Source organism: Emydura macquarii, unplaced genomic scaffold, assembly GCF_026122565.2.
Source record: "Emydura macquarii macquarii isolate MOO-44397 ecotype Brisbane River unplaced genomic scaffold, CSIRO-AGI_Emac_v2 contig_1644, whole genome shotgun sequence".
Lineage (NCBI taxonomy): Eukaryota > Metazoa > Chordata > Testudines > Chelidae > Emydura > Emydura macquarii.
This window is the reverse complement of record NW_027131781.1, coordinates 16,207,901-16,224,097: the sequence shown is the minus strand read 5'-3', so window position 1 is coordinate 16,224,097 and position 16,197 is coordinate 16,207,901. Positions and strand designations below refer to the sequence as shown.

The window sequence follows — 16,197 nt, the reverse complement described above, 5'->3', positions numbered from 1 at the left end:
TAGACATTTAAAAACAAAATCTGAACTTTTAACTTTGTAAATTCTGTTTGCCTTTGATTATACAATCTAAATGTCTTTTGCTTCCACATGCCTTACAAGGTTGTAATAAAACTGGTTTTCTTTCTATAAATCTTTGAATGAGAAACTGGGCTGTATTCAGTCAACCAAGTTATAGAAAGATTCTGTCAAGGTTGATGCAGCAGTTAGTCTTGTATTATCAAAAGATATGTTAAAGGAATCACTTCAGCTATCAGCCAGTTTATGGGTTTAGATAAATGAAAATGTATGTAACTAATCAATAATGAATATGCCTAAATGCTCATTTTTCTCCTACGAATTGTATATGTGCAGTTTCTGAACTAAAATGTGCATATTAACTATGCACTACCTTCAAAAGGCTGCTATTTCCTATGTTACCGTAGGGGTGTGATATGGTAGCACAGGGAGACATCTGTCCAGAAATAGCTGGGATAGAACTCAAACAGGATTCTGTTTAGGATTTGGTACCATGTATCCTTCTATAGGAAGTCTGTGCCATATATCTGTCTGCAAGTAGTTAGGCACATTCCTCCTTTAGATGCAATCTAATCTCTCAGCCATCTGAAGTACATATTACTAGACAATGTTGCTAGTGTTGCTACTATATACTGTACTTTGGAACTGACCGTAGAAGTGAGTTATGAAGTGTGAAGTGGAAGCAGTGGAATTGTGAACACACCTGTATGTGATAGGAATGATGACATCAGTGGGAAGTGAAGACAGTTGTACCCACAGAAGAAATATAATATGTAGAAAAGGGCTGAGCAGCAACAGTTTGGAAGTCAAGAGCCAATCTAGAGCTCATAGAAAGTGGCCTCCTTTATAGTGTTCACCATCTGGAAGTTTAAAGACAGGAGAAGTTGGGAAAGATGCCCAGATCATTTATCAGCATGATGGTAAGTGACTAATATAAAAGCCTCCCTTATCATTTAACATTCTTGATTTTTTGATGGCATTGATCCCTAATGAGGACAATGTACCTGATCATGCAAGGTGCTGCTTTCTGCCAGCCCTCCTTTATTTCATTGGGCATTACAGGTGCTTAGCCCCAGAAGGATATGACTTGTATGTATGTATGACTTGTTTGCAGTTTTGACAATGAATATCGTGATCTATTGTTATAGCTCTCTGCTTTTTAAAAAAATTGAGAAAATATTTTTAAATGATAAGGAAAATTATATTTTAAAATAGGAACAAGACTTTCACAATCTATAAGTTTTTTTTCAAGTTTCTTGATTTTACTCCCTGAATTGAATTTTGTAACGTGTAGTCATTTTATCCCCATTTTTAGTCCATTTTACCAATGCTTCTGGACTTTCAGTCAACATGTTTCAAAAGATGTTGAATTTGAGCATAGAGCAAAGGACTCAGGCAAAATTTTCAAAAACAGTCTCTCAAGTTTTATCTGATATCATATATATGCTTTGTCTGTGTAAAAAGTTACATGTGAAGAGTTGTACCTGTGAGTTGAAAATGAAATTTTAGAGGCTGTGTTGAGGCTCAGAATTTCACTTACCAGAAGCAAAAAAAGCCTTTTAAAAATGGCTAATAATCAGAATCAGGGTCTGATTCTGCTCCTGTTGTAGCCAAATTGGAGTTTGGGCATTGACTTCATTGAGAGCAATATAGGTCCTTTGTGATTTAAAGAGGCATTTCAGCCCAACATTTGCCTGTGGATATTCACGAATTGAAACCACTTCTTCGGCATGTAATGCAGAATGTTTGAAATGAAGAGCCCTTTCATAAGTGTTCTTGAGACTTCAGTAGTACCTCTAGCGCCACACATCTAGACATTCTTCATATGTGCTACTCCCCAGGAAATGTGGGAAGTTTTGAGACTATTTGATCAAATGTTGAATAGCTTCAGCAATACCTTTCCTGTTATGCTAGTTAGATAATCATGAGCTTGTTCTCCTATCAATGCTGTTCATCTAGATGCTCTGGCAAACACTTTCAAACAGACTAAAAATTACCTGTGGATAAATTGTTTTAAGAAAATCAGACTTCTTTTCTGTTTCCAACTTATTGCAGTGTATTAACTAATGATCTCACTGTGTCTATTTTTTTCCCATTGTGTAGTTCAAAGGATCTGATCAATTTTAGCTCAGTTTTAAGTCTGTATCTCATTTCAGGAAGATGAACTTTTTTAGTTATAAGGAAAGAAATGTGATATTTTAAGTTAGGAATATCAAAATTTAATATAAAGTATGAAAGCGTCTCTGTCTCTAACATGCATGTATCTATTAGGGCTTTTAAAAAACATGCCTGAGGATTGTATCCTTGGAATTTCTCCCTCCATTTCTTAATGCCAGCCTTTCCCTTACTGAGAAGAAGGCCTGCTCAGTCTAAGCAAGCTGCAGACTTTATTGTCACTCTGTCATATACTGCTTGAGCAAGGACTGAATCTGTGTTTCAGTGCTTGTCATCTTTATTATACTTTCCCCCAAAACCTCATGTAGACTGTGCATTTAATGTAAACTATCTCGGGCCCCTGTCCCAAAAAGAGGTAAAAATGCAGGAAGTAACGTTCTTTTTATTAAAAATATGAGGAAAGACCTGTCTGCAACTCATTACTCAACAGCTTCTTTCTTGTCAAATTCATTATTTTAAGAAGGCTTTTTATTGTGTTGGACTGTATGCACTCTGGGGAAGAGACCATCTTTTGGTTCTCTGTTTGTATAGCACCTAACACAATGGGGTCCTAGTCTATGACTAGAGCTTCTATGCACTACAGTAATACAAGAAGTAGTAGTAGTAGTAGTAATAATAATAACAGTGCTGTTGACAAGAACCCTTCAGTTATTCTGCATGATTATGCTGCACTGCATCTGTATAAACCATTATGGCCTATGATTCAGCATATTGGGTGCCATAAAAGTTACTGCCTCTGAGGACCATTTAGCTTATGTTGTTATGTCTCTCTTCATAATTATTACTTCTGTCATCACTTTCCATGAATGCAAGTAAGAGTTCTTCCATGTTAATTAATTATGAAGCAGGCATCATTTAAAGATCCCTAGCGAGACAGAAACTTGAAGAATTATCTGTATTTCCCTTATTACCTCACACCCCACAAAATCCATGAGTCAAGGACCTTGCTCATATGACCCTTAATCAGACCAACTCCCATTGATTTATTTAGTGTTTTGCTTGAGTGAAAATTGAGTTGGGAACTCAAGGTTTTGCCTCATTTGTCCAAAGAAAGTATGAGTGTTTTTTCACTATTGGAAAAACTATGGCTCTGATGCGAGCACTTGGGATGTATTCATAAGATTTATATGCATGGTACTGTCTGCAACAAATAATGACAGTACTTAGTAATTTACCCGGTGATGAGAGACATTTTTTTGTTTTAAATCTGTAGTATTTCTTCAATCTTTGTGTCAATTAGTTAATGAATGTGCAGCATTCTAAAGAGACTCTCTCAATTTCAAAATTATGCAATCTAATTTAAAAACAGATTTCTTTAACTACTTTCCTAATAATACCTTTGATTATAAAAGAAAATTTGCCAATCTAATGTATTTGTCATTATCAATACTCTGAATACTTTTTTGCATTTCTTTCTACTTGGACAATAAGAATGAGTTAACTATTTCACTTTCAGTAATTGCCAGTTTCATTTTAAGATTCCTAGTGCTGCAATACTTGGGTTTCAAACATGGGAGAATGTGTGTTTATCAACTGTTTTCATTGGATTTTATTTTAAATTGTGAGAAAGTTTCTTTTGGTTGTAGGTTCTATAAAAGCTTGCTTGTACCAAAAAAGGACCATATTTTACTTGATAATCCCTTTAAAAGGTGCCGTCAGTTTAAGAATCCTGCTTTTCTCTGAAATTGTTGTACCTAACATCTAATAAGGATGAAAGAGACGGAGAAATACCACTACATTTTCATTGTGTACTTTCTGTATTTGTTAGCACTTCACATATAGCTGATTCTGCTTCTGCTTTAGCTGTGTGGAACTTTCACACAGTAACAGAGGAGAGAAAAACGTAGAGGGGCAGATTTTGAACCCCTTCTCAGTATTGCCAGCCCCATACGTCTGAACATCTGGAGTCAAGCCCACCCAAAATAATGAGATTGGTTTAAGAATCATGAGATTGTTAAAAAAACCCCAAACAATAAATGTGGAACTTTTTTTAAACTTTCTGGATTTTGCACCTTTACGGTGCACTTAGGTTACATTTTCAAGCTTTTCTCTGCAATGCTGAGAGCTAAAAACGTATTATTTTATGAAACATGAGAGTCTTACAAAATCCCAGGATTCCAGGTACTGGGGCTTTAAGTAAAGCACCAAGTATTATCGAACTCACAATAAAGTGATGAGAGTTGGCAATTCTGTGTTATTCATGTTGGTGAGCAGTTACTCCCATGACTAGTCCTGTTGGCTTCACTGAGAATACTTTTGAGAAAATCTGCTCACTGTTGAGTGAACAATTTACAATCTGTCCCTTAACACAGGAAGATATGAATGTACATCTACAAAAATTGGCAGAGAGACTCAGGCAGGTGTAATATATGAAATTTCTTCTAGGTTTTTTCTTAGTTGACTTGATTTTAAATTGATAATTTCTCTTAAGTTGACAGCAGGACAAGAGTAATCTGAAATAAGTACACTTTTTTCCCCCTTTTCTAGGTGTAAGGTTGAGTGAAGAGACCATTCTTCCACCACTTATATTTAGCAACTACTATCCTTACCCTTTACTTTTACTCTAGAAAGGGAAAACCGTGAAGTTTGCATTTTGCAAACACTGTGATCTTTTAACACAACTTTGTGCATTGTATATTTCTTCACACAGGAAACTTGTCAAAAATGTGAGTTTGTGAGGGTTGTGCTGGGTTAAAATAAAAATATTCTGTTGCACTCATTAATAGAATAATTATTACAGTAGTTCATCAAAATACTGTAAAAATGTTTAGTGCTCCATCGAGGCTGAGTTGCTGTATCTTATACTTTTTCTTTTCTTTTGGTTTAAATGTTCTATTATGTTGGTGTCACACAAGAACTTCTTCACACATATGACATTGTTTGTTTGCCCGAGGATTTTATCACTTTTATAGTTTACAAGTTACTTCCCAAACCCTGCAATGTAAAAAGTTTGTCACTGATTCATATTACAAGCCAATATTTAATTGTGGTTGCAAACAAATTTATAATTAAGATCAATCTCTTACACTTTTAAAAAGTAAACTATAAGGAAATGCTGCATCAATGGAGTGTCACTGGGTATTAGAAAAAGCCGTAGATATGAAACCAAGTCTATTTAACAAACTTTTACAATATCTGTTCTGTTATAACTTAAAACACCAAAACACTGAAGCTTTTATTTTCTTAATATTAAAGCATTTGGAAGACACAATTGCAACAGTTTGTGGCTCTCTGATGAGTGAAAAGAGATATCTCACACACCAACCAAACCAAGGTGGCATGTTATAGCCGAAAGAAAAGGTGTGACATGCCTTTTGCTTCATGGATATCCTCACCACAACATTGTAATATAAGCTGCTGATGAGAGAAATGCTGACTTGCAGAGGGCTCAGTATAGAAGTCTCATATCACATCTCCCTCCCTGAGTGAGAATTTAGAAAATATTATCCAGCTAACCCATTGCAGAATAACTCTTTGGTTATCACCTTTGATTTTTTTTTATGATTTTTAAAAAAAAATTTTTTGCACAAACATGAATGTTTCCATTCTAATCCCGGTAAAAGAGATGTAATTGAAGTCAGTTCTAAGGGCAAAATTTGGCCTAAAATAACAACTAAGAAGCCAATTAAGTATTGCTAGCCAGAACAAGACACCTGAAGCAGAAACAAACCCTTAACACTATCCCCAGTGCAGGTGTGGGCCAAGCAACTGGATGAATGATGAATTTATGTTTGAGTGCTCATCTGATAACTAGTTCCACAGCCTTACCTCAGCAAAACTGTACATCTGGATCTTTGTTTCTGAATTGTACATCAGCATCAACACATCTCCTATTAGGGGAAACTGAAGGAAACCAGAATGTTTGGAGAAATGCACCTTTAGAAGAATCAATCATATAGGAGGTGCTGTAGTATCCATGGTTCCCTGGTCTTTAGTCTCTGGGATAGAACCTTAGAGTTTTATAAAACTCATGGTGTTTAGTGATTTGCTTTAATTTAATTTTCACTCTTGGATCATGTTGTGTGGACATTAGATGTAAAGGATATAATTTAGCCCCCAGTGTGGAAGTACCTCTTATTAAATGTATGTGTTGCAGGTAATGCAATTTTCAACACTTAATTACTTTTATTTAATAGAAGTGACGAGGCGGTCAGTTATGCACAAGGTCACTGCTCCTGTTACATAAAAAGTCAGCATTGTGCAGACATAGTCAAAACAATTACACTGCAAAGGTTTCCTGGAATGAATATCAGCCCCAAAAGGGATTAAGATGGATACCAGTGAAAGCCTAAAAGAAAGCTAGAATCCAGGGTGTTGTATACATCCACTCCTGCTACATGTATGGTTTGTGTTATGCTTGAAATTCTTAGATTGGTACTGGTATCATCACAGTGAAGGATTGCAGCCTTGGTCTTGATATAGTCCAGCATATTTATTCTTTCAAGATAATTCATAGATAGGGGCAATATTGGTTTGCAATAGGAATTGCCAGTATTTGAGAACGTATTGTACTAGCTCTTGACAAAGAGACAACTGCAATAATGATACAACAGAGTAACTTCAAGTGCTGGGCAGCTGCTACTAAATTATAATAATGAAGAAAAATAAGTCTTCTGCCTAGAGTGCATGATGCAGTTCAGTTTGTTCTTCTACATGCCATTATGATGGCCACTGGCTGTAGAAGTGCAAAGTCTGAGATGATAGTGGCGGATGGAAGCATTTGTGAGCACATTATAAAATCACTTGGTGCTCTCACTAGAAAAGAAAAAGACCGATTACTACCTGAAAGTCATAAAACATGCATCACTAACCTTAGGCAGAAAATTTTCCAACACAGAATACTTCATAGAGTCAGCTGAAATCAAATGGACTATTAAATAACCAACAAGTGTCAAGAAACAATTAATGATGTACAAATTTACCTAGAAGCATGAATATTTATAACAATCATTGTCTAGTGGTAGTAAGGTAAAACAGAAAAATATGTGATGTTTTAATGTACCATACATAAATAAGAAGAGAAATTTCAATGTTTTATGAGGAATTCCAGTTAGAAATACAAACATATTATAAACCTTTCAAGCTTTTACACACAAGAAAAAGTATGTAACCTACTATGGAAAACACATTTGTAACCTAGGAGATCTCTGGGGGGAAAGTGAACTTAGAAGGAAGGAAGCAGATTCTCTGAACTATGACCATGTTAGTTCTTGTGTATTACGTTAGCCATTTTCATATGGTATCAACAAAAGTGCATACTAGAGTGCATTTCAGTACTGTTCTAGTCAATAGATCAATTATAATGACTGTTGTTTTTGTTGCATAGATACAGAAGATTTCAAAAGCACTTTGCTAAGTTTTGTGTCCTTGATTTGTATGTGCATTTCCCCATTAAATGAATAGGGTTTGCACACACAATACTATTACAGAATAATGTAGCATGTGAAACGGGATACACCAGGCAATTTTAAAATAAACAATAGAGATCACTAATCAACAAGTGTTCACTTAGTTGTGTTGATCTAAACCAGACTTAGCTGGTATCACTTTTTCTGACTGATAAGTTTAATTATTAATGTTCTTTCATGTCTCAGCATAACTATAATTATAGTTACACTTTGTAGAGAAGCTGAGGGAAGACCTGTGTAAAGAAATGTATACAATGGGCCTAGATCTTCAACTAGATCTGAGGATCCGTTGGCTTTAATGGAACTACACTAATGTCCATCAGCTGAAGATCTGGCTCAGTGGGTATCTCTACATGCCGAGTCAGCCATTTTATTGGCTGTAGTTTAGAAAGATTTAGGTAATTTTTATCTTTGCAAAAATTAAGCTCTTTGAAATCCCACTGAAATCAGTAGGAATAAAAGAGCATTCTGCTCCTACAGGATGAGTTCAGCTCTATGAAAAGGCATTTATTATACACTGACTGCCAACCAGATCACTCTAATGGCCTTGGAGTAGCTCTATTAAATAGAGGGTGCTTTCCAAAATCATGGTCATCAGGATGCCAGTCATGATGTCTTCTTTCTTGGAGTTACGGAGAGAAAGACAGACAAATTCCATACAAGCCAATTTTCTGTTGCTTTTTCTCAGGGGCACAATAACCAACTGGTACCTATACATATGTTTATTTGTATCCACTCAAAGAGCTGATTTGAATCTAGAAAAAAATCCTGCTCTATGTTGGGACATCGTTGGCTGTGAATAGAAAATCCCAAAAATATTTCACTGTAACTCACTTTTAATTGCAAACTATCCTCTGAGTTTCAAACATATTCTAAAATATCCCAGTGCTTTTATGAATCAAGCTGTTAATTTTAAATGTGCCATCTAATTTGACATCCAGAGTTAGTTCAGGTTAAGAATGCCAGGGAAGAGAAGGTTACAAAAATTGCTGCTTTGTCCATAGAGTATCTCATATGTGTTTTATTTTTAAATCCAGGGACACAAGAAGCCATTGCAGTCTGTCTGCATGTGCAGACAAAACAAGCGGTCAATGACACCCTGTGCAACAATGCCATGCGACCACCAGCAATGATTCACACTTGCAACATGAAACTGTGCCCACCAAGGTACACTTTAATAATGAAATCACGCTGTGAAAAAGAAATGGTTAATATGACTTAAATAAGCATACATTGTCTATTGACTTTCTCAGACAAGAGTCAGTTTGCAGGACTGGGGCCTTGTTTTTGGTGCAGTTTCACCATTTCTGTCAATAAAGTTTGTTTTCTTTTTTTTCTTTTGCTTGATAAAAAAGGCAAAATTCGTCCATGAAATAAATCACTATCTTCAGGCAACAGCCACAAGTGAAAAAGCAACATTTTCTCAGTGAAAATAGCACAATACACAAGAATAATGGTACAATAAATTGCCCTTCGTTTTTCGGGAGGGTGGGAAGGGGGGGAGAGGGGAGCGAGAGGAAATAAAAATTTGATGCAAAGCCACAAAGTGTTCTGTTTTTCTTGAAACTAGCTACATCCTCACTGATTATTTACCCTTCCACTTTCAGAAATTAAAAACACAAATGACACAATCTTTTAGATTAAATTGTAAACTCGTGTTATGAAATGTTGTTTTCAGGAGCCATGTAGTACTTACAGTTTAATTTCTTTAACTGATCTGAGTTAGTCTGCCAAGGGAATACTGGGGAAAGAAAAAAAGGCAGTCTTATGTCTAAGAACATTTCCTTAATTTATTCCTTGAAAATATGTGCGCACAAAATCTATACACGCGGTATCTTACCTATTTACTATTTATTCCTAAATTAGATCCGTGTGTTGGATCATTTTTCTTATTTTCATGCAATACAATTTCCTGTTTTGAAAATGTAATCATCTCAGAAAGGCAGGGCAAGAATTAGCAGATACATGAGCTGAAGAGCCTTTTTTATTCATCTAAGAGAATAGAATGAAGATTTTATTATGTACTGTGGTGTAATTGTTTAGCTTCACAATGCAGAGGTTTTTGTGGAAGCCACTTTTATACAAAGCTCTTCAATAGACCTTGCACTTAACCCTTCAGAGTAGTTCCTTTTCCCAAGAGCTCAATGTTAAGTAGTAATTGCATAGAGTCAGAGGGCATAGCCTTAGTTCAGAAAGTGATATATGTTTTGTGAAGGAAACTCTGATGCCCCCTTTTAATTGTAAAATTTAATTAAACTATCAAAAACTTAGAATACTGCATTCAAAGAGAAAATTATGGGTCAGAGGAAAAGATCAAAGCCAAAACAGTATGTTTGCAGAAACATTTTACTGCAAAACATATGGATTGAAAGTTAACAGGGGCAGGATGTTTGAAAGAAAAAAAAATATATATATATGTAATAAAAATGTAATAGATACAAGAAAATTCCCCTTAAACCATATAAATGTCAGCATGAAGCTAACAGGATGCTGATTATTTTATGAGGAACATTCTAAATGTGAATGCTGGCACTACATAAATTTATTTGGATTAGCTCTTTACTAATGTATAGTATTTATAATAAATAACCTACTTTCTTACCTTCAACCTGATAAATGTAATTCATATTTTTTTCATTATGGCAAATGTAGGTAATAGCCTGACCCTCGCAATATAAATATGCCTTTTGTTTCAGCTTTGTTTTGCTCTGTGTGGGTACAATTTGTGTCAGGATAATCCCTCCCCCACACACCATTCTTCTGCATGGTTTAATTAGAGTGGATTTTTTTCCAATGCGTTTTTGGCACAGGTGGGAGACTGGCCCCTGGAGACAGTGTTCTGCTTCTTGTGGAGTTGGGATACAGACAAGAGATGTGTACTGCCAACAACCTGAGGGATCCATTGTTGCTAATGAAGATTGCAAAAATGAAAAGCCTCATGCTTTACAAGCTTGTAACCAGATTGACTGCCCCCCTGGTTGGCATGTTGAAGAATGGCAACAGGTACAACAGATTACAGAAATACTTTAGTTGAAAGCATTTTTCTTCTGGTTAGTTACCTAATATGCTCTAATTGGAGTAACCTGGAAGGTCACTCAGAAGTTTTCATTACTGTAGCATGGTTTCAGCTGACGTCAAGCATATTACACCTGTACTCTCCGTTCATTACTGGCTACCAGTTCACTTCTGGGTTAAAGTCAAGGTGCTAGTTGACATCTCAGAAGTCCAGAATAGCCTAGGTCCCAGTTAGTTCAGAGATCACCTCTCTCTCCATACCCACAAGTGAGATAATCTGCATTTGGAAGCAATGCTTATCTATCCTAAAGGTGAAGCTTCCTAAACTTCCACCAGATATGCCTCTGAGCCTGAATTTGGCCAGTTCTAGATGTAAAGTGCACATCTTTTTCTAGGCTTTCCACTAACTACTTGCCCTGGAGTTGTCTGGCATTGAGCTCATTAGCTAGGTTTTCCTGGCTCCTGGCCCATTAGCTAAATCAATGCTACCAGTATATGCTGCTTGGTTTTTGGAAAATGCTGCCCACGTTTTAATCTAAACCAGTTAAGTGTTCAAGGAAAACATGGTGATGGCTGCCTTATAAATGACTGTATAAACTAACAGTATAAATGAGTGAGGGCAGGTGTGTGTGCATCTATGCAGTCCACATTCTTATCTTTGTCTTAGTGTTCCCGTACCTGTGGCGGAGGGACTCAGAATCGCAAAGTTCACTGTAAGCAGTTGTTGACAGATGGAAGCTTTCTGAAACTCTCTGATGAGATCTGCCAGGAACCTAGATTGCCTGCTCGTAAATCGTGTGCCAAAGTTGATTGTCCCCCTCGGCTCGTTGTAGGGGAATGGTCCAAGGTGAGTGGCCCAGAGTAAGAATTCACCAAACCTCCCAATACAAAGGGAACTCAAGGAGTTTCTAGCTGTGAGACTATTAGTAGTGTAGGCTCCACAGGGAATGCAATTAGGCAAAAGGCTTACCCACCCAACACAGGTCTTGCTGTTGTAGGGTGGAAGGAGGAGGAATGCTGCAAGAGGCCTGCTACAACAGTGATAGGTGTACCCAGCTCCAAAACATTGCTCCCTACATGAGAGACAACTAACCACAGCGCCTTTCTGCACTCAGGTTTAAACTGACAAACAAGAGGCCATAATGCTTCTTGTTCCTTTTCAGTGTGATTGCATCTGGTTAGAGCATGTTTAGCTTCCAGCCTCTCAGATTTATTCCCTAGTTGAATTTCTGAAAGGCAAAATACTGCATTGAATGCTATTTTTTTCCCTCTCCTTTAATCCAAGCCCCCAGTCTCCTCCTAAAAAAGATCCACTAAAAGGCATAAACATAGTTAAAGGTTACAATTAAAAATCCTGCCCAAATGCAATATGAACATGCAGAGTGCCTTGAGAGACTTGATCCAGGCAATTTAGAATTTGTTGAATTAGACATCTGAGAATAATCAGTCTCATTCTATATCACACCACAGTGGGACCGTAAGAAATACTGTCATTTTCCTATAATTGTTTCTGAGCTGTTTTCTGGAAAGGGTTAGCCACTGTGTATTTGTATTGACTGAAAGCGTGGAGAGAGCTTTGGATAGCATAGGGATCCATATGAAACAGCATCCTTTAAAAATTCACTTTAAAAGTAGCTTGTGTGAGACAGGGCACAAAATTCACTCTGACTACATCCTTCCTTTTGCAGTGCTCCCTGAGCTGTGGTGTTGGAATCCAGAGAAGGAAACTCGTCTGCCAAAAGCTAACAGCAAAAGGCCGGAATGTCACATTAAATGTATCAATGTGTAGCAGTCTCCCTACTTCCTCACTTGTAAGGTCCTGTCACATGAATGACTGTAACAGTAAGTGTGTTACTTTACATAGTGCCTTGCTAATGTGAGATGATCAAGTAAAACCTGTGTATGTGCTGCTAAATTAATTCATTTCTCTAACCTTGCTACATTTCATAATGTTACTGATCTGGGAGCAAATTAGGCACTGTGGTCATAAGACCAACAATAATAGGATTGTTTTAATTTTATGAAATTTATATTTTCTCAGCCCAAACCAAATGGTTCCAGTCTTACTTTTTTGAAATGTAATATCTGAATTTATGTTAAGGGTTTTTGGTTTTTGTTTTTTTTTTTTTTTGTCTCTCTATGTACTTAAATGCATTTGCCTGATTCTTATTTACCCTTTAGATCATTCTGACAATATAAAGGTGCCTTAGAGTGGCTATAAATTATTTTTATACCCCTGTAGGGCCCATTTACACTGCCAGAGCAGTGAAAGGGGGCCTTAGTGTAAAGGAGAATCAGGTCCACTGTGTATCTCTTCAGTGTGTGTTCTTAGACCACTGGGTGTTACACTCCCATTGGTGCTGTTAAAAGTTTCAAAACTCCCATTCCAGTGGGAGTTGCAGAAATAATTTCTATCAGTGCATAAGGGAGTGTGAAGCCAATTCCCTTTGGCTTCACAAGGCATTCTGAGGGCACAGCCATAGCAGGAGTAGACACCTTTATAAAATAAATACAATATTTTGATGATTATTTCTACAAATGTTTGCACAAAAATACATGTTTTATAATTTGGGCATGATCTTGTCATGATAATGACTGTAATTGTGCTAACTGCACATGTAAAAAAGCCAAGTAGATGTCTCTCTTAGTAGGAACAGTTATAGTAAATGCATGTGCAACCATTCCCTGAATGTGGGCCGCTGTTTTTCTTCCTTTAAAAAGGAGAATATAAATGTGTGTCTTTGAAAAGAAGGCTCTTATGAATGGTCTAATGTCAGACACAATTTGATAAAATTCTACTGAACACAATACATTTAATGACAAGTACTCAACTGAAAACATTCCCTCTAGGTTTGGAAAACTTAAAGGTTTCACATCATACAGATCTGTAAATACCTGGTAATACGTGGAGACGTTTTGGTTTTGATCCAGTTAATGGTCTTGTCCAGAAATAGCAACTTTGTTATGTGTTTTCTAGCTTTGCATAAATGGTTATTCACAAAAAAAAAAAAAAAAAAAAAATAGAGTAATTACTGATTCATACATAATATGAAACTTCTTTTCCTGGACTTCATTTCAAATTAACATGCCAAAATCCTGAGGTTCAAAACACCACTTAAATAAAGCCCCATGGATTTTCAGGAATGTCCTTGGCATAAGGTTTAATAAAATATTTTGAGCTGCATATCTATCTGAATTTAATTAATTGTGGATAGTTGAATGGGAATGTGGCCTGCACTGTGGTCTGCAAATTGCTTAGTGGAGAGTGATATTAAAGTAACATTGTCAGCTTCCATTGTAGTAAGAAGGGAGCAACACGTGGAGGCATACTGTAATTATTAGGGCATGAAATGGGGTGCAGATCTAAATGGTGAAATAGGGCTAATGACTGTCTCTACCTTCAAGTTCTCAAACTATTGAGGACAAGGTTTTAAATTCATTAGCCCCTCAGGCTGGATTCTGCCTGGCATTTACATGAGTACACGAAGGTGAGAGAGGAGAGCATACGCCTAATCCCTGCTTTGCTTCTTGCACAAGGAGCCAGAGACAGTAGCAATCCTGGGATTCAGAGTAACATATTTCCTCCTACAACATCCAAGATCTCAGTTCAGATCACCCCAAAGGGAGTGGGTGGGACACAGGAACATAGCATCACCCCAGCAAGTAGAGCTAGTGGCTACAAAGAGGAGAGCAGGCTGCAATGTTCTAAGGGATGATGTGCCATGCACACTGTCTCCAAGTTGGGGTGCTTTAGGAGAGGTGGTATCTCGCAGAGCTTGCACTGAAGTGGCATTCTTCAGTGCCCCCTCCTCAGTACTTGGTCTTCAGAGCACAACTGAGCCCTTAATTTTTACTATCTGCTGATGATGACGGGGCTTGTTAGTCTAACCCTGACTCCTTAGACACAGTATCTGTGCATGCTCTTTACTTCATGAAGGCCCAGTCCAGTCAGAAATATCTCTGACTTAGTAGGTCCTAGAAAATAGCAATTTATGAGCCATATCTCCAGTTGGTAAAAATGTGTGTAACTCCATTGGAGACAACAGAGGTACACCAATTTACAACAGCTGAGGATCAGGCCCTGTGGCACCAGTGCAGGCTAATGTGTTCAGCAGTTTACCTTTCATAGAAGCCCTACCCCAAAGACCACCCATCCCAAAGCTGCAAATGTGATGCTACCAGGGATCCAGAAAGTTCAGTATGGACTACTCTCCTGCAGTCCACAAAATTGAATGCTGTCTCACTTTTAACCCTGCCACCAGTACTTACACGTATATGTACGTATGTACATACACACCCACACCCATACCCTCGTTTGCTGCACTGTAGAGAAGAATTAATGCAGTCTTTCTTTAACAAACGTGAAATGGATCAGTCACACTTGAACATATTTATAAACGTACACTGGATGTAATTCTGTATTGGAATAACTACTGTAAACATAATACAGCACAGAGTATTCTGTGTGTTTAAAGTTACACATACTGTGTTTGTAAACTAGGTTTTGGAAATTGAAGATTTTATGCTGGAACATTGTCATTAAAACAAATATTTTGAGCCCAATAGTTATTAAAAACAGGACATTATTTTAATAATCTTAAACAGCTCAGTGCCTGAAGAAGTTTATTTGTTGTACAATATAAAATGGTTGGTTGAGGGAACCATGTATCTGGATAACAAATACTGATTTAAAAACTGTGTAATTATGAAACCATGATATCCACATTGGTCAGAACTCATTAGCCAAAAAATTGAAAGTAACTATTTTGTTTTATAAGCATAAGAATGTACTTTTGGGTGTAGTCCATATAATGTGCATGCTCACTGAATGCTTTTTACTTCTTCCTTTACAACATATCCGAAGCATATGTATATGATATCTGAAGCACTCAAATTTTTGCAATAACTTGCTGTCAAGATTTGTCATTTTATTTATGTTCTCACCAAATGGTAGACGAGTAATGATTTTAGATTCAATCAAATGCAGGAGTGTTTTATTAATTTGTCTATTTCTCTGACTCATTCAAGTCATTCTGCAGCTTGCTGGGTTTTCTTCTCTGTCACATACCAACAGAATGGGTCACCACTAAAACTGAGTGTTCCCCAGCACCTGTCTAGGGAGTTTCTTGACTCTCCTGGCTGGCCAGTTTCACCTTGTCTTGCACAAAGTGAATAGCAGGGGGATATGCTCCTGCTACTTTAATTCTGTATTGTTCTGTTTCTCAGCTTCTTAATGTTTTCTTAGTAAGATTAGTTCTGCTGATCAGACTCTGCTGGTTGTGAGTAATGAACAACAAAATGGTATCTGAAATATTGTAGTCATTTTCACACTGTCTCCCTTTGTCTATCCAGCCATTGCTGGGAAGGCCTGTCTGTGGCTATAGTCATAGGCAGCTCTCCAGAAACCTCCACATTCCTGCTGTGTAAAGCAGGAGGTGCCTCACCCTACTCAGCACTCTGCCTCCTCACCTTCCTGCATGAAGCTCTCCTCAGTTTTCTCTTCAGCCTGCCAGCAGGCATCTTCTGCCTTACTAGCCCTCTCAGGGATCTGACTTTTTTCTCTCTTTCTCTCTCCCTTCTTTCT

The 16,197-nt window shown here is 37.2% G+C and overlaps 1 protein-coding gene across 5 annotated transcripts in view; it reads left to right on the top strand.

Annotated features, from left to right (window-relative positions):
• The window catches only part of ADAMTSL3 (ADAMTS like 3), a 237,862-nt gene that overhangs the window by 189,444 nt on the left and 32,221 nt on the right, over positions 1-16,197 (top strand). For all 5 annotated transcript variants that reach the window (XM_067555726.1, XM_067555728.1, XM_067555724.1 and 2 more), the window contains 4 exons: positions 8,636-8,765; positions 10,409-10,601; positions 11,281-11,460; positions 12,302-12,455. In XM_067555726.1, coding sequence (XP_067411827.1) covers positions 8,636-8,765; positions 10,409-10,601; positions 11,281-11,460; positions 12,302-12,455 — 657 coding nt within the window. The remainder of the gene's footprint in view (positions 1-8,635; positions 8,766-10,408; positions 10,602-11,280; positions 11,461-12,301; positions 12,456-16,197) is intronic.